At 49.5% G+C, this 24,163-nt stretch overlaps 1 protein-coding gene across 4 annotated transcripts in view; it reads left to right on the plus strand.

The window, feature by feature from the left end:
* esd (esterase D/formylglutathione hydrolase) overlaps positions 1-19,265 on the plus strand; it is a 65,031-nt gene extending 45,766 nt beyond the window's left edge. For all 4 annotated transcript variants that reach the window (XM_072514282.1, XM_072514279.1, XM_072514280.1 and 1 more), the window contains exons 6-9: positions 4,968-5,087; positions 16,506-16,604; positions 18,639-18,806; positions 18,911-19,265. In XM_072514282.1, coding sequence (XP_072370383.1) covers positions 4,968-5,087; positions 16,506-16,604; positions 18,639-18,806; positions 18,911-18,991 — 468 coding nt within the window. In that variant the 3' untranslated portion in view covers positions 18,992-19,265. The remainder of the gene's footprint in view (positions 1-4,967; positions 5,088-16,505; positions 16,605-18,638; positions 18,807-18,910) is intronic.
* The last annotated feature ends 4,898 nt before the right edge of the window (positions 19,266-24,163 follow it).

Genomic DNA, 24,163 nt, shown 5'->3' on the forward strand with positions numbered 1-24,163 from the left:
GCTCGTTCCTTTACAGGACGCCATCTCCATCCTCTTCCATGCCGCCCCCTCTCCCTCCATAACCCACTTGCGGATCATCGCCACATTTGCTGCCCAGTAGTAGCTCCCCAGGTTTGGCAGCGCCAACCCTCCTCGGTCCCTACTGTGTTCCAGGAACCCTCGCCTTGCTCTCGGGGTCTTATTCGCCCACACAAACCCCATAATACTCCTGCCTACTCTCTTAAAAAAGGCCTTAGTGATCACGATGGGAAGGTACTGAAACACAAACAGAAACCTCGGAAGGACCACCATTTTGACCGACTGCACTCTACCCGCCAGCGAGAGCGGTAACATGTCCCATCTTTTGAAATCCTCCTCTATTTGCTCCACCAACCTCGTCAGATTCAGTTTATGTAGGGTCCCCCAACTCCTGGCTATCTGGATCCCCAGGTACCGAAAGCTACCCTCCGCCCTCCTCAGCGGTAGGTCCCTTATCCCTCTTTCTTGGTCCCCCGCCTGTAATACAAAGAGCTCACTCTTCCCTACATTGAGCTTATAGCCCGAAAACTCCCCAAACTCCCTTAGAGTCTGCATGACCTCCACCATCCCCTCCATTGGATCCGCCACGTACAGCAACAGGTCATCCGCATATAGCGACACCCGATGCTCTTCTCCCCCTCGGACCACCCCCCTCCATTTATTAGACTCCCTCAATGACATGGCCAATGGTTCGATCGCCAATGCAAACAACAGGGGGCACCCCTGCCTTGTCCCTCGGTACAATCGAAAGTACTCCGCCCTCCGCCGGTTCGTCACTACACTCGCCATCGGGGCTCTGTAAAGGAGCTTAACCCAATTGATAAACCCTACCCCGAACCCAAACCTACGCAGCACCTCCCAGAGGTACTCCCACTCTACTCGGTCAAAGGCCTTCTCCGCGTCCATAGCTGCCACTATCTCCGCCTCTCCCTCCTCCGATGGCATCATTATCACGTTTAAGAGCCGCCGCACATTGGTGTTTAGTTGCCTGCCCTTTACAAATCCCGTCTGGTCCTCGTGGATTACCCCCGGGACACAGTCCTCGATCCTCCTGGCCAGCACTTTTGCCAGCAACTTTGCATCCACATTGAGGAGCGAGATCGGCCTGTACGATCCACATTGCAGTGGGTCCTTGTCCCGCTTTAGGATCAAATAAATTGTCGCTTCCGACATTGTCTGGGGCAGGGTCCCCTCCTCTCTTGCCTCATTAAAGGTCCTCACCAGTAGCAGGGCCAACAGGTCTGCGTACTTCCTGTAGAACTCCACCGGGAATCCATCCGGTCCCGGGGCCTTCCCCGCCTGCATGCTCCCCAAACCCTTGCTCAGCTCCTCCAACCCAATTAGTGCCCCCAAACCAGCCACCTCTTGCTCCTCCACCCTCGGGAATCTCAGCTGATCTAGGAATCGTCTCATCCCCTCTTCCCCTGCTGGGGGCCGGGATCCGCACAGCTCTTCATAAAAGGCCCTGAATACCTTGTTTATTTTCGTCGCACTCCGAACCGTGGCTCCCCTTCCATCCTTGACTCCCCCCATTTCCCTCGCTGCCATCCTCCCACGGAGCTGGTGTGCCAGCATCCGACTAGCCCCCTCCCCACACTCGTAGGTCGCCCCCTGCGCTTTCCTCCACTGTGCCTCCGCCCTCCCTGCGGTCAACAGGTCAAACTCCGTCCGGAGCCGTCGTCTTTCCCCAAGTAATCTTTCCTCCGGGGCCTCTGCGTATCTCCTGTCCACTCTCAAAATCTCCCCCACTAACCTCTCCCTTTCCATACCCTCTGTCTTCTCCCTATGAGCCCTAATGGAAATTAGCTCTCCCCTGATCACCGCCTTCAACGCCTCCCATACCACCCCCACCCGCACCTCCCCGTTGTCGTTGGCCTCCAAGTACCCTTCGATACACCCCCTCACCTTCCCACACACCACCTCGTCCGCCAGCAGTCCCACATCCAGCCGCCACAACGGGCGTTGGTCCCTCTCCTCTCCCAGCTCCAGTTCCACCCAGTGTGGGGCATGGTCCGAAACGGCTATAGCCGAATACTCCGTCCCCTCCACCCTCGGGACGAGCGCCCCACCCAGAACAAAGAAATCTATCCGGGAGTAGACCCTGTGTACATGGGAGAAGAAAGAAAATTCCCTGGCCTGCGGCCTTGCAAACCGCCATGGGTCCACTCTTTCCCCCCCCATCTGATCCATAAACCCCCTAAGTACCTTGGCCGCCGCCGGCCTCTTTCCAGTCCTTGATTTGGAGCGGTCCAGTGCTGGATCCAACACTGTATTGAAGTCCCCTCCCATTATCAGGCCTCCTATCTCCAGGTCCGGAATGCGCCCCAACATGCGCTTCATAAATCCTGCATCATCCCAGTTCGGGGCGTATACGTTTACCAACACCACCCACGTCCCTTGCAGCCTACTGCTCACCATTACATATCGCCCTCCATTGTCCACTACAATAGTCTTGGCCTCAAATGACACCCGCTTTCCCACCAATATTGCCACCCCTCTATTCTTCGCGTCCAGTCCCGAGTGGAATACCTGTCCTACCCATCCCTTTCTTAACCTGACCTGGTCCGCCACCTACAGATGTGTCTCTTGGAGCATGGCCACGTCCGCCTTCAGTCCCTTTAAGTGCGCGAACACTCGAGCCCTCTTCACCGGCCCATTCAGGCCCCTCACATTCCACGTTATCAGCCGGATTGGAGGGGCTCTCACCCCCCCCCCCCCCACGCCCCGCCGACTAGCCATCTCCTTTTCTGGGCCAGTCCCGTGTCCACGCCTCCCTCACCCTCCAGTCCCCCAGAGGGGGGGACCCCCGTCCCGACCACCTCTTCTGTGTCCCATTCCCTTTCGAGTTCTTTGATTATCAAGAGCACTGTGCTGCTAACCACAGACAAGCTCCCAACCATGGTCACGTACTCAGACCATATTGGGTAGTTTTTCAGGGTTCTCGTATGTGCTGATGGCTGATGACCAGGCATCAAAGTGCTCGCATTCTGGGAAGGAAAGGCTTTTCAAGCTGAAGCACATCTTCCTATGGTCAGTCAGAGTGGTGCTGAATCTTGAATGTTAAATATCAGGATCATAGGGACAAGCCCCATTTAGCCCCCATCAGATCTCTTCTGCTGTTCTGTTGCACCATGGCTGATTTGTACCTGTGTTCTGTTTACCTGACTTTGGTCCATATTCCTTGATATCTGTAGTAGCGGGCCCCTTGAAGGGTAAGATTTTGAAGAATCATGTGACCTGATTGGCTATTTGGGCCATAGCGCATGGATATAGGGGGCTGAGTGCAGGCTTTCCCACAAAATCGATACTGGAGCTATAGAAGTCGGTAGCACATGTGTATATAATTATTCTAATAAATAGTTTGGTGGTGTTCAAACCTGGTGGTCGCCAATCACCCAGATATTACATTGGCGATGAGGAACATTCGGAAGTGCCTTTGATTTGCAGCACAGAAGAGGAAACACACCTCGTGTTCAAATAATTCAAGTCATGCCAGTCTACAACCAGTGAGTCACCAAAATGTCTCTTTATATGGATGGCAAATTAGAGCCATATTGGGTTCAATATGTTGAAGACTGCAGAACATTTTCCAGGCAAATGAAATAGAGGGGGAGCCGAGAAGAGAAAGATCATACTACTTACAACTTGTGGAACCCAAATTTATAATTTAATCAGGATTTTGACATCTTTGTTAAATTTGTTCTTGGGATGTGGGCATCGCTGGCTGGGAAAGCATTTGTTCTGCTTGAACTGAGTGGCTTGATAGGCCATTTCAGTGGGGGACAGTTAAGAGTCAACGGCACCTCTGTGTGGGTCTGGAGTCACATGTAGGCCAGATCAGGTAAGGATGGCAGATTTCATTCCCTGAAGGACGTTAGTGAACCAAATGGGTTTTTGCGCTAACCGACAATGGTTTCATGGTCATCATTTAGACTTTTAATTCCAAATTTTTATTGAATTCAATTTCACCATTTACCATGATGGGATTCGAACCCGGGACCCCAGAGCATTACTCTGGGTCTGGGGATTACTAGTCCAGTGACAATACCACTATGCCACCGTCTCCCCGATACAAAGACTTTCACAGAGTTAGTATATCTTGTGAAAGAGCATTACCATCCGTAGCCCACGATAATCAAGCAAAGGTATAAATTCAACTTGGCGACAAGAGCCCCTGGAGATGTGATAGCAACCTTGGTGGCCAGATTAAGGCAAATAACTCCTTCTGTCTAACATATCTCTATTCCTCACAATTTTTGTATACCTCAATCATGTCACCCCTCGGCCTTCTCAGTTCCAAGGAAAACAACCCCAATCGTAGCTACAATTCTCCAACCCTTTAACATTCTAGTAATTCTTCTTTGAGCTTTGTGTGTCTCTTTCTCTCTCTCTCTCACCTAGAGAGAGAGCAATTACATCCTTCCTGTAATGTGTGAACAGAACGGCGCACAATACTCCAGATGTGGCTTCACCAGTGTCTTATACAGTTCCATCATTATATCCTTTAAATACCTTTGTATCCTATAACTCTGAGAATGAAGGAGAGCATTCCATATGCCTTCTTTATAACCTTATCAACCTGTATTGCTACCTTTAGGATGCTGCCAGATCACCTGAGCATTTCCAGCATTTTCTGATTTTTAAAAATTTCAATAAGCTGCCAATTAATGTCTGATTTTATAGCTTTTCTCAATGTTATCACTGTGCCTTTATTAAAATATATAAAATGAACCTGGGATTGGGAACTGAAAGCATCTTTACATGCATACCCTGCCTGAAAACAATTTTTATATAAACAGGAGTGAAATATTAAAATATCCTAAAATAGTGGTTATGTTGTTGGTTTTTCCTCTGTGATATATTTTTGTTTTTGCATATATGACCCATATTTTGATTAAGGCTAATTAATGCAATTAAATTTGCTAATTACTGTTTTATTCCCTCCTCAGTTGCCTCGCCTAATAAATGCCAATTTCTCTGTTAATCCTGAGAAGATGTCCATCTTTGGCCACTCAATGGGTGGCCATGGGGCTCTAATTTGTGCTTTGGGAAACCCTGGAAAATATAAGGTACATACACTGCATGCACGCGAGTAGCTGGGTTAGAATACAAGTGTCATATAATATGTACAGCATCATAACGTCTGAAGTTTGATACAGTGGGATGTCTGCTTACTCTAGGCCTATGGCAGGGCTGTAGCTATATTATACTGTATGGGAGTAAATTTAAATGTTTTCAGTCATGCTTCTGACTTCATTGCCTGTTGTATGGAAAACACAGTAAGTTATACTAAACTAAATGGTCCAAAATTAAAAAGATTGCTGACTTCTCGGAGTGTATCTCTAGAAACAAAGGCTGCAACACAAAGGATGCTATTCAATTCATGATTTGTTAGAACAATCCAATACCACTGTCCTGCTTGCTTGCTGCAGCTCAAAGCTTTCTTTATTAGCTCTAATTTATCTCCTAGAAGCTGCAATGATCTTTGTTCAATTATTCTCTGAAGCAAAGTATTCTGCCCTCGCATTTTTAAAAAAACTTCTCACTTAAGACCATAAGACATAGGAGCAGAATTAGGCCACTCGGCCCATCGAGTCTTCTCCACCATTCAATCATGGCTGATATTTTTCTCCTGTCTTTTCCTCATAACCCCTGATCCCCTTATTAATCAAAACCCTATCTATCTCTGTCTGAAAGACACTCAGTGATTTGGCCTCCACAGCCTTCTGCGGCAAAGAATTCCACAGATTCACCACCCTCTGGCTGAAGAAATTCGTCCTCATCTCTGTTTTAAAGGATCGTCTCTTTAGTCTGAGGTTATGCCCTCTGGTTCTAGTTTTTCCTACAAGTGGAAACATCCTCTCCATGTCCACTCTATCCAGGCTGTATCTCTCCTGTATCCCTCTCTCTCACCTCCCTCTGTGATTATGTCAGACCTCTTTGGACTCCCCAACCAGTGGCAATGGTTCATAAATAAGAGACATTTAAATCATATCTGGCTGAGGGTGTCTGGCTGCTGGGCTCCTGCGAATGATGAATATGACCACCAAGCTGAAAAGCAGCACCTTGGACAAGAAGGGTTTTACACAATAGTTATAATTCAAATCCTTATGATTTAAAATGTTGCCTTCACTAGTGTTCCAAAAGGTCCATTCTATGTATTCATCACTCTTATGAAGAACCCCCCGCCTTTCACTAGTCTTAATTTGCGCTAGTTCATCCTAATGACATTTTAATTTGATGTAATATTCTGGATTTACATTTTTCAGATCAATTACTGCTTTGCGTATATATTTATCTCCAAATAGGCTGGGGCACAAATACACGTTTTGGAACATAATTTAGGAAAATTAGAAAAGACAGAGTAACAGAAATAGATATTTCATAAAGTTGCAGTTTTTCCATCTCAGGAAATGGCCTTTTTTCTTAAAGAAAAAAGCAACAGACTTATGTGATCTTTAAAGCCTTCAGTTAGGATGTCAAGGCCTCGAGAGGGTTCAGAAGAGATTAAACAGAATGATATCAAGAATGAGGGACATAGTTGCATTACGAGGCTGGAGAAGCATGCTTCCAGCACGCTATTTTGAGTTACCATTGGGAAGATTTTGCTCTTTATTCATGTATAATATACCTGTGTCCATATGTCACTGTCTTTATTTTTCTCTCAATCTACCTGTAGATGGCTGTATAGATATATTGTGTATTGTATCTATGTATTTTATAATCAATGGCTTGTCATTGCATATGGGATGGCAATAAGGCCTAGCTAAATGATGCCAAGGTGTCAGGGATACTACAACGCTTTCAAAAAGATATTGATGGATTAAATAAGTGGGCAAACAGTTGGCAAAAGGAGTATAATGTGGAAAAATGTGAAGTTGTTCATTTTGGAACGGAGAACAAAAGGAGAGAGTATTATCTAAATAGAGAAAAACTGCAGAAAGCTGCAACGCAGAGGGACTTGAATTTTTGAAGCACAAAGCTAGCACACAGGTTCAGCAGGTAATCAGGAAGGCTAATGTTGGCCCTTATTTCAGGGGGTTGGGGTGTAAGAGAAGGGAAGTCTTGCTGCAACTGTACAAGGTACTGGTGAGACCACATCTGGAATACTGTGAGCAGTTTGGTCCCCTTATTCAAGGAAAGATATTGGGCGCGATCTTCCGGCCTCGTTACACTCACGCTCAAGCGTAACGAGGCCGGTGAATGGCGGGAAAGGCCAAAAACAGGGACCGCGCCAGGCGTCAGTTTCCCATAGGCGAATTCGGAATCTCGCCGTAGCGTGGAGAGAAACCAATTATCACCACTTGAGCCCCATTTCCATATAATTTATAAGAGCCACCTGTCATCCAACGGCCTCCTGTCATTTGCTGGCCTGCCCAGCAAGTGTTCACGCTGGCGCCGATTTGTATTCCTTTTTAAAAACGTGAACCTGGCGGAAGGGCTTCTGTGGGGAGCCGAGGAGGGGAGTAGCAAACTTTGCTCACAGGCAAAGACACAGGGGCGCTGACCTTGCCACTCCAGTGCTCGGCGAGGGGTGGGGGATCCTCTTCAGGGGTGGGCTGCCATGGAAGGGTGAGGGGGGAGGTGCTAGGGGGGCAATCGCTCGTGACACCACCATGCCAACCCTTGGATCCAACCCCATGCCGGGTGCAACCCGTGTCCCTGCCCGTCTGCCCCACCGATCACCCATAACTCCCACCGACTGCTGAGGCCTTTGGCTGTGCGGCTGAAGGCTGTCGCTAATAGGGAATTGGCAATCGTGGTTAAGTGAGCACTTGACACATGCCAAGTGGGTTCCCGTGGGTAGGTGGGCTATGTAGCATATGGGAGTAATTGCCTAGCATTCCAACCAAACCTTGATGCCTGGACACTGTGTGGGAGTCAGCACCACACACGCAGCAGCCAACATCTGAACACTCAGCGGGTGGGACACAGTTCCGGGACACGGCCACGACCGGAGGGCGGGTTGGTGCCATGGGGCGGGGGGGTTGCCTGGAGAGACGGGCAAAGGTGCCCGGGGTCAGCCTGCACTGCGGAAGAAAGTGACAGGCATCATAATGGTTGTGCAAAAAGATGTTTAATGTGCTGTACAATACCCCATTCCCGATAGTGCCATCCCCCAAGGCCCCCCCCCCAACCCCAGTTCCCTCAGTGCTGCTCAATGTGCCTGGCCCTCCTAGATCTACCACTACGTCTTGGTGTTTCCCCTGGATGCCCATCTGAGGTGCTGCTAGCTGCTTGCCTCGACCCATGGCCTTCGATGCCCCTGATGGGGTCCTCTGGGAGCTCTGGGGCTAGAGGGCCCCAGCTCACTTGTCAACAGGACATGCACAGCCATGCTGCCCTGTCCCATGTGCAGACCCCGAGATGAGCCTCCTCAGAGGGGTGGAACTGGGGAGTGCTGGCTGCCACCGTCGCTGCCCCATGGGACGGGTCCGGATTGGCACTCAGCGTCCCCTCCCGGTCAGGGGCCATGGGGTTCTCCTTGGGATGGATGGCAGCTGGTTCGGGTCCTGACTGCCCCTGCACCATCTGGCTCTGCCAGCCCTGGTGGTTCCCCATGGTCTGCACCATGGTGCCGATGCCCTCGGCGATGCTCCTCAGTGACTGGGATACATCCCCCAGTGACCAGGCCATGCTCGGCAGTGCCTCAGCCATGCCCACCTGCGACTGGAACAGGCTCCGCAGGGTCTCGGCAATTCCCATCTGAGAGCAGGACATATCCTGCAGAAGCCCATTAAGGTCGGCCTGGTACTGGGTGACATCCCCCAGTGAGGCAGCCATACTGCCAAGACCCTCAGCCATGGCCATCACCGACTGCGCAACGCCTTGGACACCTTCATTCCTGCTGCCGACGTTGTTCACCCAGCCCTCTACTGCGGTCGCCACCCTAGCAGTGTTGGTCTCGGTGCCACTCATTGCCGGTGCCATCCCCTGCGCCCGTAGCCTCTGGGACTCCACCAATTGGCTATGGATCTGCTGGAGTGACGCTGACATCTCCCTCTGCACGTCCTGGCCGCTCCCTATCGTATCCATCAGCTCCGGGAAACTCAGTTCCAGGGGCGCAGCATCAGGCTGGGACCCAGCTGGGTCCAGGGATCCAGCAGACCTCCGACTGCTGTCTTCATCTGATCTACATCATCAGCACTGTGGTGCTCTCCAGATTGTGCCCCAGAAGCCTGACCACTAACATTTCCCACCGAGGTGTGTGTATCTGTGCTGGTGGAGGGTGGAGATGACGGCTGTTCCGCGACTATAACCGTTGCATCCTCGGAGGCCTCCTCTGAAGTGTTCTCCTCGGTGTCAGGAGAGGGGGCCGCCTGGATGTGCCGGCGTCGTCGGCTGGAGGACTTGCAGAAGAATGAGCATGTGGTCAGTGGGAGGGATGGATCAGTCAGTAAGGATATAACAACTCACGTTCGACAGGTTCTCCGGTGGGACCCAGTGGTTCCTCACCTCTGCGGCGTCTGCCAGCTTCCGCGTGGGTGACCGCCCTATCCTCGGCCACACCAGTAATTCCCGCTTACTACAGCACTTGGAAATTTTCCGGAGAATCGTGCCCATTATTTCATTGGAGGCAGTTCAGTGAAGGTTTACTAGGATGATCTACAGTATTGAGGGATTGTCTTATAAGCAAAGGTTAAACAAGTTGTGACTCTACTCATTGGAATTTTGAAGAATGAGAAGTGAACTCATTGAAACATACAGGATTCTTATGGGGCTTGACAGGTTAAATACTAAGAGGATGTTTCCCCTCATGGGAGAGTGAGGGACCAGAGGGCATAGTCTCAGAATGAAAGGGTACCAATTTAAGACTGAGATGAGGAAGAATTTTGTCTCTGAGGGTTGTGAGTCTTTGGAACCCCTTGCCACAGAGAGCTGTGGGAGCAGGGTCCTTGTGTATATTTACTGCTTAGATAGATCAGTAAGGCTACGGGGAAGGGCAGGAAAGTGGACCTGAGGAATCGCAGCACAGGCTTGAGAGACCCAACGGCCTAACCTTGCTCCTATTTCTTGTGGTCTTATGGCCCACATCCCCTAAATGAATACAAAAAAAAGGGGAGTCAAGATCAAATGGAGTCTTTAGATGAACAGGGAAAAGGGGCCAAGAATAATTGCAGGTTAAAGTCCAACAGGTTTGTTTCGAATCACTAGCTTTCAGAGTGCAGCTCCTTCCTCAGGCACAAACCTGTTGGACTTTAACCTAGTGTTGTAAGACTTCTTACTGTGCCCAGCCCAGTCCAACCTGGCATCTCCACATCAAGAATAATTGGACCAGGGTGCATACATAATTTAGTATCCATTTTTAAAGCCAAACATTGTTTTCATTTTTCTGTAATACCATTATAAATTCGTCGCACTGTAAGTGAACCCTTTTGTCGTTGGCGGTACAGTTGTTGAAAGTGGACAATTTTGGACTTCCGGTTGCGGCTATGCCTAGGTAGGCCGCACGTTCGGCAGCTCCCGCCGGGAACGGACTTTGGGGCTCTCCAGAGGCGCCCCAACGGCAATTGTTCGACGGCTTCCAGTGTGGGACGGTGACAGCAGGGTCCCCCCGACATTATATGGATTGGACCAGGAGTGGAGCGGTAAAAAAAGTGATCTTGGGGCAGCGAAAAGTGCGAGGGAGGAAAAGCAAGATGGCGACGGGTGGAGACCAAGCAGCATGGGCGCAGTGGTCGTAGGAGCAGCAGGAGTTTCTTAAACGCTGCTTTGAGGAGCTGAAGACAGAAATGCTGGCGCCAATGAAGGCGGCGATTGAGAAGCTTGTGGAGACCCAGAAGGCCCAAGGGGCGGCGATCCGGGAGGTGCGGCAAAAAGCCTCAGAGAGCGAGGATGAGATATTGGGCCTGGCGGTGAAGGTGGAAGCGCACGAGGCGCTGCACAAGAGGTGGGCGGAAAAATTTGAGGACCTGGAGAATAGGTCGAGGAGGAAGAATCTTCGGATTCTGGGTCTCCCTGAAGGAGTGGAGGGGCCCGATGCCGGGGCATACATGAGCACGATGCTCAATTCGCTGATGGGCGCGGGAGCTTTCCCGAGGCCCCTGGAGCTGGATGGGGCTCATTGGGTCCTGGCAAGGAGACCCAAAGCCAACGAGCCACCAAGGGCTGTAGTGGTGAGGTTCCACCGCTTTATGGACAGAGAGTGTGTCCTGAGATGGGCCAAAAAAGAGCGGAGCAGCGGGTGGGAGAACACGGAGATCCGAATTTACCAGGACTGGAGTGCGGAGGTGGCTAGGAAGAGAGCTGGTTTCAATCGGGCTAAGGCGGTGCTCCATCGGAAGGGGGTGAAGTTCGGTATGCTGCAGCCAGTGCGATTGTGGGTCACGTTCCAAGATCAGCACCACTATTTTGAAACGCCCGATGAGGCATGGAACTTTATACAGACTGAAAAGTTGGACTCAAATTGAGGGTTTGTCGTGGGGGTATGTTTACTGTGTTCACTGTGTTTATTACGTTTGGGGAATGTTCTTTTGGTTTGAGTGCTGGGTGGGGATGGGTGAATGGATTTGAGGTGGGGGCTGTGGGAGAGTGTGGGCGTCGGTGTTGGAGGGGCAGGGCCCCACGGAGGATGGGGGGGGGGGCGGGGGGGGGGGAGTGGAGGCCCGGGGATAGGGAGTTGATGTAAGGCCGCAAAAAGGAGCTGCGCCAGAGGGGGCGGGGCCAGCTCAGGAAAGCGCGGGCTTTTAGCACGTTGGGGAAGGATGAGGATGGGGCTGGGGGGGCGAGGGGGGAAGGGCGGTGCTGGAGAGGAGCGCACACTAACTGCCAAGGGGAGGGGGGATTCTCTCACTGGGGGTCGATGGAATGGCGGGAGAGGCCGGGGTCAGCTGACTTACGGGAGTGTCATGGGGGGAGCAAAATGGCTAGATGTGGATCTAGCGGGGGGGAGGGGGAAGGAAACAGGGTTGCTGCTGCATTGGCCAAAGGGGAGCTGAAAGTAGGAGAGGTAGTCGGGGCGGGGGTCCGCCGCCTGGGGGACTGGAGGGTGCGGGAGGCGCGGGCATGTGGCTGGCCTAGAAAAGGAGATGGCTAGTCGGGGGGGGGGGGGGGGGGGGGGGGGGTGGAGAGTAGCCCCCGAATCTGGCTCATAACTTGGAATGTGAGGGGCCTGAACGGGCCGGTCAAGAGGGCCCGGGTGTTCGTGCACTTAAAAGGACTGAAGGCCGACGTGGTTATGCTCCAGGAGACACATCTGAAGGTGGCGGATCAGGTTGGGCTGAGAAAGGGATGGGTAGGGCAGGTCCTCCATTCAGGGCTGGATGAGAAGAACAGAGGGGTTGCAATACTGGTGGGGAGGCGGGTGTCGTTTGAGGCAATGAATATTGTAGTGGATAATGGAGGTCGATATGTGATGGTGAGCGGTAGGTTGCAGGGGGTGCGGGTGGTACTGGTGAACGTATGTGCCCCGAATTGGGATGATGCCGGATTTATGAAACGCATGCTGGGTCGGATTCCGGATCTGGAGGTAGGAAGCTTGATAATGGGGGGGGGGGGGAACGGGACTTCAACACGGTGCTGGACCCAATCTAGGTCCAGGACGGGTAAGAGGCCGGCTGCAGCCAAGGTGCTCAGGGGGTTTATGGACCAGGTGGGGGAAGTGGATCCATGGAGGTTTGTCAGGCCGCTAGCCAGGGAATTTTCCTTCTTTTCCCACGTCCATAGAGCCTACTCCCGGATAGATTTTTTCATTTTGAGTAGGGCGCTAATCCCGAAAGTAGAGGGAACGGAATATTCGGCCATAGCCATCTTGGACCACGCCCCGCATTGGGTGGAGCTGGAGCTGGGGGAGGAGAGGGACCAGCGCCCGCTGTGGCGCCTTGGTGTGGGACTATTGGCGGATGAGGAGGTGTGCGGGTGCATTGAAAGATATTTGGAGGCCAACGACAATGGGGAGGTGCAGGTGGGGGTAGTCTGGGAGGCGCTGAAGGCGGTGGTCAGGGGAGAGCTAATCTCCATTCGGGCCCACAGGGAGAAGAGAGAGGTAGGGAGAGGTTGGTGGGGGAGATTTTAAGGGTGGACAGGAGGTATGCAGAGGCCCCCTAGGAGGGGCTAATCCGGGAGTGACGGAACCTCCAGAGTTCGACCTGTTGACCACAGGGAAAGCAGAGGCACAGTGGAGGAAAGCGCAGGGGGCGACGTATGAGTATGGGGAGAAGGCGAGTCGGATGCTGGCACACCAGCTTCGTAAGAGGGAGTCAGCGAGGGAGATTGGTGGACTTAAGGATAGAGGGGGGAAGACGGTGCGGAGTGCGGTGAGAATAAACAAGGTATTTAGGGACTTCTATGGGGATCTGTCCAGGTCTGAGCCCCCAGCGGGGGAGGAGGGGATGCGACGATTCTTAGATCAGCTGAGGTTCCCGAGGGTGGAGGAGGAGGAGGTGGCTGGTTTGGGGGCGCCGATTGGACTGGAGGAGCTGGTTAAAGGATTGGGGCGTATGCAGGCGGGGAAGGCCCCGGGGCCGGATGGGTTCCCGGTTGAATTCTACAGGAAATACGTGGACCTTTTGGGCCTGTTGCTAGTGAGGACTTTCAATAAGGTGAGGGAGGGGGGGACCTTGCCCCCGACAATGTCTAGGGCGCTGATCTCTTTGATCCTGAAGCGGGACAAGGATCCACTGCAGTGTGGGTCATATAGACCGATCTCGCTCCTCAATGTTGATGCTAAGTTGCTAGCAAAGGTGCTAGTTACGAGAATTGAGGACTGTGTCCCGGGGGTGATTCATGAGGACAGCCGGGATTTGTGAAGGGCAGGCAATTAAATACAAATGTGCGGAGGCTCCGCAATGTGATTATGATTTTCCCCGGTGGAGGGGGAAGCAGAGGTAGTGCCAGCTATGGACGCGGAGAAGGCCTTTGACCAGGTGGAGTGGGAGTATCTTTGGGAAGTGTTGTGGAGGTTTGGGTTCGGGGAGGGGTTCACCAGCTGGGTCAGGCTGCTATATAGAGCCCCGGTGGCGAGTGTGGCTACGAATCGGCGGAGGTCGGAGTACTTTCGGCTGTACCGGGGGACAAGGCAGAGGTGCCCCTTGTCCCCCTTGTAGTTTGTACTGGCAATTGAGGCTCTGGCCTTGGCACTAAGGGAGTCCAGGAAATGGAGGGGACTGGTCCGGGGGGGGGGGGAACACCGGGTGTCGTTGTATGCTGATGACCTGTTGTTGTATGTTGCAGATCCAGTGGAGGGGATGGCAGAGGTCATGCGGATCCTAAGGGAGTTTGGGGACTTTTCGGGGTATAAACTCAACGTAGGGAAGAGTGAGTCTTTGTGGTGCATTCAGGGGACCAGGGAAGGGGGATATACGAGCTACCGCTGAAGAGAGCTGAAAGGAGCTTTCGGTATCTAGGGATCCAAGTAGCTAGGAGTTGGGGGGCCTTGCACAAGCTCAATTTGACGCGGTTGGTGGAGCAGATGGAGGAGGATTTTAAAAGATGGGATATGCTGCCACTCTCACTAGCGGGTAGGGTGCAGTCGGTCAAAATGACGGTCCTCCCGAGGTTTCTCTTTGTGTTCCAGTGCCTTCCCATTATGATCCCCAAGGCCTTTTTCAAACGGGCAAGTAGGAGCATCATGGGATTTGTGTGGGCGAATAAGACTCCGAGGGTGAAGAGTGTTTCTGGAGCGTAGCAGAGACAGGGGGGGGGGCTGGCGCTGCCGAATTTGTGCAGCTATTATTGGGCAGCCAATGTGGCGATGATCCGTAAGTGGGTAAAGGAGGGAGAGGGGGTGGCGTGGAAGAGGTTGGAGATGGCGTCCTGTGTGGGCACGAGCCTGAGGGTGCTGGTGACGGCACCGCTGCTGCTCTCGCCGACAAGGTACACCACGAATCCGGTGGTGGCGGCGACATTGAAGATCTGGGGGCAGTGGAGGCGACACAGGGGCGAGGTGGGAGCCTCGGTTTGGTCCCCGATTCGGGAGAATCATCGGTTCGTCCCGGGAAGGATGGATGGGGGGTCTCGGAGCTGGCATCGGGCAGGGATTAGAAGAATGGGGGACCTGTTCATCGATGGGACGTTTGCGAGCCTAGGGGCGCTGGAGGAGAAGTTTGGGTTACCCCCGGGAAACGCTTTCAGGTACATGCAAGTGAGGGCGTTTGTGAGGCGGCAGGTGAGGGAATTCCCGCTGCTCCCGGCACAGGGTGATCTCGGGTGTATGGGTTGGAGAAGGCAGGAGCTGAAGGAAGAGGAGGAGGCCTCGGTGGAGGAGTTAAAGGGCAAGTGGGAGGAGGAGCTTGGGGAGGAGATAGATGAGGGTCTGTGGGCTGATGCCCTGAGTAGGGTTAATTCTTACTCCTCTTGGGCCAGGCTCAGCCTAATACAGTTCAAAGTTACTCACAGAGCACATATGACAGGGGCGAGGTTGAGTAGGTTCTTTGGGGTGGAGGACAGATGTGGGAGGTGCTCGGAAAGCCCGGCAAATCACGTCCATATGTTCTGGTCCTGCCCGGCACTGGATGGGTTTTGCGAGGACTATGTCCAAGGTGGTGAAAGCCCGGGTCAAGCCGAGCTGGGGGTTGGCATTATTTGGGGTAACGGACGAGCCGGGTGTGCAGGAGGCGAAAGAGGCCGGTATTCTGGCCTTTGCGTCCCTGGTAGCCCGGCGGAGGATTTTGCTATTATGGAAAGATGCGAAGCCCCCTAGTGTGGAAGATTGGATCAATGACATGGCAGGGTTCATCAAGCTGGAGAGGATAAAGTTTGCCTTGCGAGGGTCTGTGCAAGGGTTCCTCAGGCGGTGGCAACCGTTCCTAGACTATCTCGCGGAGCGTTAGGAGGAGGTCAGCAGCAGCAGCCCAGGGGTGGGGGGGGGGGGGGGGTGGGGGGAATCCAATGTATAATTTTTGTACAATTTTTGATTGTTGTGTTCTTGTTTGTTTCTTTTTGCTGGGGGGGGGGGGTTTGTTGAAAATCTGTTGAAAAATTTGAATAAATATATATTAAAAAAAAAGAAAGTGGACAATTTCGTGCCATTGATGATTGGGCTTTCTTTTGTTGGAGATTGGCATTACCTGCCAGCATTTAAGTGGCATGAATATTACCAATCATTGTCAGTCCCGACCTGGGTGGTCCAATCCTGCTGCAGGCAGAATGATTGGAGTGTGTTTAGGAAATTTCATTCCACAGCAGCTTTTGCTTATTTTTGATTGCATGTAGACAATGCAAAATAAACTAAAAGCGCATTATGTATTACAATATTACCTGTGTAAAAATATTCTTATTCCTTATTCATGCCAGCCTGGTTTAACCACTACACAGATTTAGAAATGTTTTCATGCACCTTTATTTTTGTAAAATGCTGATTTGTGTGCGAAAATGTCCAATATATGTTAATTTAGAAAGGAATAAAAAGTTGGGTCATCCAACATTGACGTTTGTAGACTGAATCGCAACCTGAGATGTACTCTCGGATGTACTTGCAACAATATTGAAAAGTGAGATGAAATATTAATTTGCATTTCTGCTTTCAAACCCTGGTAACATCTGGACAGTCTGTGTCAGCACTAGCTCCTATCTGCAACCCTGTGCAGTGCCCCTGGGGCCAGAAAGCATTTACTGGATACCTTGGCTCTGATACAAGCAAATGGGAGGTAAGGTTATATTATTAGTAGGACATTTATATCAGTTGCAATCTTTTGACCTTAGCAAGGTGAAAATATTTCTACACTGGGGCAGTGGAACACTTTTAAACCCTTTTGGCATCCCCAGTGTACTCCTTATTCTTTTTACTGCACAGTTCATAATACTAACTTTGAATCAATTTATGCAATGGCAATTTGTTTCATTTTTTGTAGCTTGTGTGAGGGAGATGCAGAGTGTGTACTGAACTGTGTTTCCTTCTATAGACAATAAGGGTTGGGTGATGCTATCCAAACTCAACATGTTGGACTCATCTAACCAGTAGAGTGAGGAGCAATATAACCTACCTGGAGATGATTCAAACCCAGGATCCCTAGTGTGAACCACCTCACCCTGTTCTGAACTTGTATTGATAATCTGTAGCAACTTTTCTCTTCAAAGTGCTTGAGAGTTTATGTACATTTTTAGATTCTTTGTTGAAGTTTTTGATTGGAAAGATTTTATGTTGAGACAGATTCTAAGCTGCTGAAACAGTTCTCAACAATTCTGTCTTAGGGCTGACTGACACAAGACTGTTCCATAGCAATGTACTGTGTGGGTTCTGCCAGTAATACGAGATGAGCCCTCTCCGTTCGTGATTGACCCGACTGCACCATGATATTCAGGCCGGACGTACTCTCCAAAATACACATTGGGACCCCTCAGAAACCCTGATGCGTTGACTGTGTGGGAATTGTCCCGGAAGTTTGAACTTCCAGTGGGCAATTCAATTCCCCTGCTCTCCAGGACCCTCTGGAAAAAGTCACCAACTCTTGAGTTCCTGAGTTGGAGGCTTCAAACAGTTCCAACTTAGCTGGATAGTTAACCAGGAAAAATAGATAGAAAAATCCTGGTCTACTCCTGGATAAACACCCTTGCCCCTCCTGACCGGGCCTCGCCACCCAACCCGCTCCCCTCCTCATGATTCGACCTGACCCAAACTTGCAGCCGACTCCCCCTGATTGCCACCACCCCCCAAGATTGCCTGACTACCCCCCAAGTTGACCTCACCTGACCACATCTCTGAACTTTTTGCCCCCCCTCCCCCCGCTGATTTCCCCCAATTCTACTGCGACTAGACTTCACCACCCTGCCTCCCTGTCACCCACCCTGCTGCCCAGCCCCCTGCCACCGTACCCACTTATCTCACCCCCTCTTACCCGCCTACACATTCACCAATATACTCAAACTTTAACACACTGAAAAGCTGTTTAAATGTCCGAGCTTTTCAGTATGTTAGCAAACACCTCCCAGAATACAGTAGCCAATGCTGTTTTTTTTTAAAAAAAGCAATGGCTTGGCTTCCCCCAACAATCCAGTGCTTCGGAAAAGCAGTTCCATTTCTGAAAAAGCTAGGATTGGAAGTCCCAGCCAGAAATGTGGAGCTCCTGAATGGTACTGGAAAGTAAGAGCAGAGTGACAACCCAACAGTGATTACCACTCCTTGAACGATTTGGGCCTTTACTTATTAAACATGTAGAAACTACATTGCTTCTTACAGCGCTGCCTCACAGCTCCAGGGACCCGGATTCAATTCCGGCCTTGGGTCATTGTCTTGTGTGGAGTTTTCACTTTCCGTGTCTGCGTGGGTTTCCTCCGGGTGCTTCGATTTCCTCCCACAGTCCAAAGATGTGCAGGTTAGGTGGTTTGGCCATGCTAAATTGCCCTTTAGTGTCCAAAGGTTAGGTCGGGTTACGGGGATAGAGAGGAGACTTGGGCTTGAGTAGGATGCTCTTTCCAAGCCGTGCAGACTTGATGGACTGTATGGCCTCCTTCTGCACTGTAACTTCCATTATTTTAAGGTGCTGTTCGGATTTTAAGATAATCTAGAAAATAGTTTTTAAAAGTAGTTTTGCCATAGTTTGAATTCCCTCTGATTAGCGAAGTGTACAGATAAATATGTTTTCTATATTTAAAAACTGTGAGCAAGTTTCAAAGGTGTAAACAAATAGATGAACCACTTACGCTTGACTGTATAAATTGTGGAACTTCTTTATTCCCTATAGGCCTATGATGCAACTTGCCTGGCAAGAACATATTCAGGACCTCTCCCGGATATACTTATTGACCAAGGGAAGGATGATCAGTTCCTGGCTGCAGGACAATTACTCCCCGATAACTTCATGGCAGCATGTACTGACAAGAAGATACCTGTTGTTTTTCGGCTTCAGGAGGCAAGTGTGTCCAGGGTTTGGATTAGTCAAAAAATATGTGGGATTTTAATCCCATATCAATATTTCACCATGATTTTAATAGTTTCACATTTTGCTTTCTGCAGGGGTATGATCACAGTTACTACTTCATCGCCACGTTTGTTGGAGACCATATCAAGCACCATGCAAAGTACCTGAATGCTTAAGTCAAAGAAAATAGTCTCCCTGTGACGAGCTCGCTATTCACGTGATGTTCCAGAATGATGAACTGTCCCTTGCACCCATGTGGTGGCTGGCAGGACTTTGAGAGTATGTTGACCTGCATTTTGCAGTTCATCTTGGGAACTGACCTCTGCCCATCTGAAATCATTACACTCAAATTGTTTTTGAAATTGAAGTTATCATGATGCCCACCTAAACCCAAGGAAACCAATCTGTGAACACAACCTTAGAATAAAGTCAATTAAGCAGCAAGTTAAATAGATGTATCTTTGATTGTAACAGCACATTGCCATCATTTCAGCAGACGAGCAGTATTCCACCTTTACCACCTGTGACAGCACACGATCAGAGCTGGCTGAGGTTCAGACAGAGTTGACATAATAAGAATAATCGCTTGTCACGAGTAGGCTTCAATGAAGTTACTGTGAAAAGCCCCCTTTCCCTTTCTGCTGAGTAGCCCCCTTTCCCTTTCTGCTAAGTAATTAACGATTTTCCAACAAGAATTTGAACTGGAGAGGGCAGGACGGTGGCGCAGTGGTTAGCATTGCTGCCTCACGGCGTCGAGGTCCCAGGTTCGATCCCGGCTCTGGGTCACTGTCTGTGTGGAGTTTGCACATTCTGCCCGTGTTTGTGTGGGTTTCACCCCCACAACCCAAAGATGTGCAGGCTAGGTGGATTGTCCATGCTAAATTGCCCCTTAATTGGTAAAAAATAATTGGGGGGTACTCAATTTATTTTTTTAAAATTGGAATTGGAATACTCTGAGCTGCCAAGGTGGGTTCACGGGTTAGCCACACACTGAAGTGTTGACACACCTGTTGATTAGAATTGGTGAGCTGGGTCGATCATACAGTCGCAGGATACTGTACTCTGCAAAATCATTTTGTTGCTACTGATACAGCTGCTCTAAGGGACTGATTATTTTCATCGTCAAAGTAACTGAATTGTATCCTCTGGTAGAAGGGCCAATCAGTGATCAGACAATAATGAGGCAAGATGATCTCATTCTGATAAACAAAGGCATTGGCTGTAGTAAAAAGGGGCAAAAAAGAAAACTCAGTTTCTACATTCCAATTTCAGTGATAGAAAAGAACTACCTTGCCAGGTACATTTAACAAGGGAATCGGATGCTGGAGCTGGGAGGCTAGTGAGAAACGACCTTTGAACCCCAAGCATGGAGCCTAACTTCACAACTTTTTTTCATTCATTTACGGGATGTGGGGGTCACTGGTTTGGCCAGCAATTATTGCCCATCCCTAGTTGCCCTTCAGAAGGTGGCAGTGACTGGCCTTCTTGAACCGCTGGAGTCCAATGGGGGGCAGGTACACTCACTGTGCTGTTGGGGAGGGAGTTCCAGAATTTTGACCGAGTGACAGTGAAGAAACGGCGATATATTTCCAAGTCAAGGTGGTGAGTGACTTGGAGGGGAACCTCAAGGTGGTGGCTTTCCTATGTATCTGCTGCTCTTGTCCTTCTATATGTTAGCGCTTGTGGATTTGGAAGGTGCTGCCTTCAGAACCTAGTGAGTTCCTGCAATGCATCTTGTAGATGGTACACACAGCTGCCACTGTTCTGTGTTGGGGAGGGAGTGAATGTTTGAGGAAGGGGTGCCAATCAAAGGGGCTGCTTTGTCCTGGATGATGTTGAGCTTCTTGAATGTTGTTGGAGCTGCACTCATCCAACCAAGTGGGGAGTATTCCATTACACTCCTCGCCTGTGCCTTGTAGATGGTGAATAGGCTTTGGGAAGTCAGGTGAGTTACTCGCTGCAGGATTCTTAGCCTTTTACCTGCTCTTGTAGCTACAGTATTTATATGCCTAGTCCAGTTCAGTTTCTGGTCAATGGTAACTCCCCCTTGATGTGATAATGGGGGATTCAGTGATGTTAATGACATTGAATGTCAAGGGGCAATGGTTAGATCCTCCCTTATTGGAGATGGTCATTGCCGGGCACTTGTGTGGCGCAAATGTAACTTGCTACTGTTCAGCGCAAGGATGGGTATTGTCCAGGTCTTGCTGCATTTGGACATCGACTGTTTCAGTATCTGAGGATCGTGAATGGTGCTGAACATTGTGCAGTCATCAGTGAACATCCCCACTTCTGACCTTATGATGGAAGGAATGTCATTGATGAAGCAGCTGTAGATGGTTGAGCCTTGGACATGCCCATGAGGAACTCCTGAAGTGATGTCCTGAAGCTGAGATGATTGACCTCCAATCACCACAGCTATCATTCTTTGTACCAGGTATGACTCCAACCAGCGCAGGGTTTTCGGCAATTCCCATTGACTCCAGTTTTGCTAGGGCTTCTTGATCCCATATTCGGTCAAACGTTCTTTAAAAATTTGTTCATGGGATCTGGATGTCGCAGGCTGGGCCAGCATTTATTGCCCATCCTTAATTGCCTTTGTGGGGGCAGTTAAGAGTCAACCACATTGCTGTGGGTCTGGAGTCACATGTAGGCCAGAGCAGGTAAGGACGGCAGACCTCCTTCCCCAAAAGACATTCGTGAACCAGATGTCTGTTTTTTAATGAGAATCGACAATGGTTTCATGATCATCATTAGACACTTAATTCCAGATCTTTATTTAATTCAAATTTCACCATCTGCAGTGGTGGGATTTGAACCTGGGTCCCCAGAGCATGACTAGGGTCTCTGGTTTACAAGTCCAGTGACACTACCACTACCTGTGGAGGTGGTGGCGTAGCCTTGATGTCAAGGGCAGTCACACACACCTCACCTCTGGAGTTGAGCTTGTCTGTGTTTGAACCAAGCCTGTATTGAGGTCAGGAGCCGAGTGACCCTGATAGAACCCAAACTGAGCAGATTATTACTAAGTAAATGTTGCTTCATCGTATTGTTGATGACACTGTCACTGTCTTAAAAAAACACTGTCTTATAAAAACATTTTGGACTGGGAAGAGGAGAAATTTCTTCACTTAGGTTATGAATTTTTAGATTTCTTTAAGGCAGACAGCATGGATGCTTGGACATTGAGTATATTCAAGACTGAGATCAGTACATCTTTGGAGACCGGAGAGTCAAGGGATCAGGTTGGAAAGTGGAGTTGAGGATCAGCCATGATCTACTTATAATTAATGTAGTTGTCTTACCATTGCTTTCCTACTTTTTGCCCCCTTTCTTCCCTCTGAACCCACTTGGTGCAATGGCCATCGACACAAGTTGTCTCAAAAGGGAGATTAGCAAATGAACACCAGGTTGTTTGGGCTATCCCTGAATATCGATCGGAAAGCTGGGATATAGAAGCAGTCAAATCAATTTTTTTGCACTACACTGCCAGATTTGGGGTGGTGAGGACAAGTATGCTGTCACCCTTGATGTGGAATATCAACAGCCACATGTAGCACCCTCTGCACTACAATTTCCAGGATCTTCTTTCATGTTGACAATTTGGGTGAAGGTGGAACAGTAGAGGGTGAAGGGGAAAATGAATAACTAATTTTTTTAATGCTTTTACTGGGTGTGGATGGTGCTGGCTAGGCCAGCATTTATTGTTTTTGAGGTGGGGGTGCTGAGTCGCCACCTTGTGATTTGCGGAGGTAAAGAGTTCTTACCCTGAAATAGTCTACCAAAGAGAACATCAAGATTTTAAGATTAGAATCCAACACAATAGCAAACTATGGGATATGTTTAACATAAAGTTATTTTTGTGCTCAATCAAAGTGAAGATGCTCATGATGGAGAAGGGAAGCTTTAGAACAACACAATCAGTAGGGTAGTCAGATGAGGCAGGATAGATTTGCGTCATCTTTCCCGTTGGATACTTCAAAGGTAAGGAATCATACAGTATCTGTACTACCATCTTGGTCCCTAATCTGATTACCTTGCACACATTAGAACTGGTTTCCAGGGTAATTTGCCAGTTTAATGTTTTGATCAGCTTTTTCAGACTCCAGTTCTTGGACTCCTTTAGATTGCTCACTTCCACTTTGTTGATGTTTGTGCTGTTGATTACTATTTTTCCACTTTGGTAACCAAAATATTGTTTATCCATTTCACACCACCTTCCATTATAGCCTGGGTTGGTCCATTTGATAGTGATTGCTATAAATGTTGCTGTTAGTGCTCACCAAGTTTATGTAATCAGAGGACTCTGGCAAACTTATTGTGAAAGGCCATGATGCAAGTAGCAGGTGTCTCTCAGGTGAGTACATATCCCAGATGTTCTTTTCCATGTGTGAAGCAATGGTGGAAATTTGGAACTTGGGTCACCAAAAAATCTGTTGTGGCTTTTAAGATCAGTTGAAAAGGTCAAAATTGAGAGATCATTGTTGGCAAGGTATGGAACCAGGATGGGCTTGATGGAAATTTGATGCTGAGCAATCTAGACCAAATCGAAGGGAAGAACAGCTCTGTTCCTAGAAGAGCAAGTGTCATGTTACTGCTATTTTGTCAGCAGCAGTTAGAAAATTGGTAGTAAGCATGATCAACTTTACTCACTTGGATCACAAACACATGACTTAAGGATCAGGAATGTTACAAGTTGCAAGTGTCTCCTGCCTCCACCTCACCAAGTTCCTCACTTCATTGGATTTGGAATGAGATTTGTAAAGACGTCCTTTCTACTTCAAGACTCAGGCCAATAGGTTAAGCCTCATGACTGAGTGATAGCCTGAGAATTTGATGCAGAAAAGGAGAAGGTGCTGCTCTGATCTTTTACAAAAAAGGAATGATCCGACAGAAGGAGCTGGAGAACAACAGCAGGTCCTGAGAGCTGAAAGGGTAGATGAGTGGTTTGTGAGTTTTAAGATTATTTTCCTCTACAAACGGGGACAGTAGTTTTCTGGTAATTGGGGGTGATGTAAGCTTTGCTAGTTATATCTCAAAACCTCAGTTCTTAAATAAAACACAGTAAAAATGGCAATGGCAGCATGTGGGAGATGGTGGACACACTTGTATGGTGCACAACAATCACATCTGTAGTATCTGGCTCTTAGAGTTGATGAGCAGTCTGAGCTTCAGGCATTGTGAGGGGAGCTGGCAAGTTGCCTGGACACATTGCTCCAGGAGACATTCATACCCTTAGGCTAGTTATTTCAAATGTGGTCCTTGGGCAGTGGCACAGTGGTTATGCTGCATGCACCACTGAGGAACTGGGTTCGATTCCTGTCCATGTGGAATTTGCACATTCTCCC

The sequence above is a fragment of the Scyliorhinus torazame genome, chromosome 8 (assembly GCF_047496885.1).
Source record: "Scyliorhinus torazame isolate Kashiwa2021f chromosome 8, sScyTor2.1, whole genome shotgun sequence".
In the NCBI taxonomy this organism is placed as follows: domain Eukaryota; kingdom Metazoa; phylum Chordata; class Chondrichthyes; order Carcharhiniformes; family Scyliorhinidae; genus Scyliorhinus; species Scyliorhinus torazame.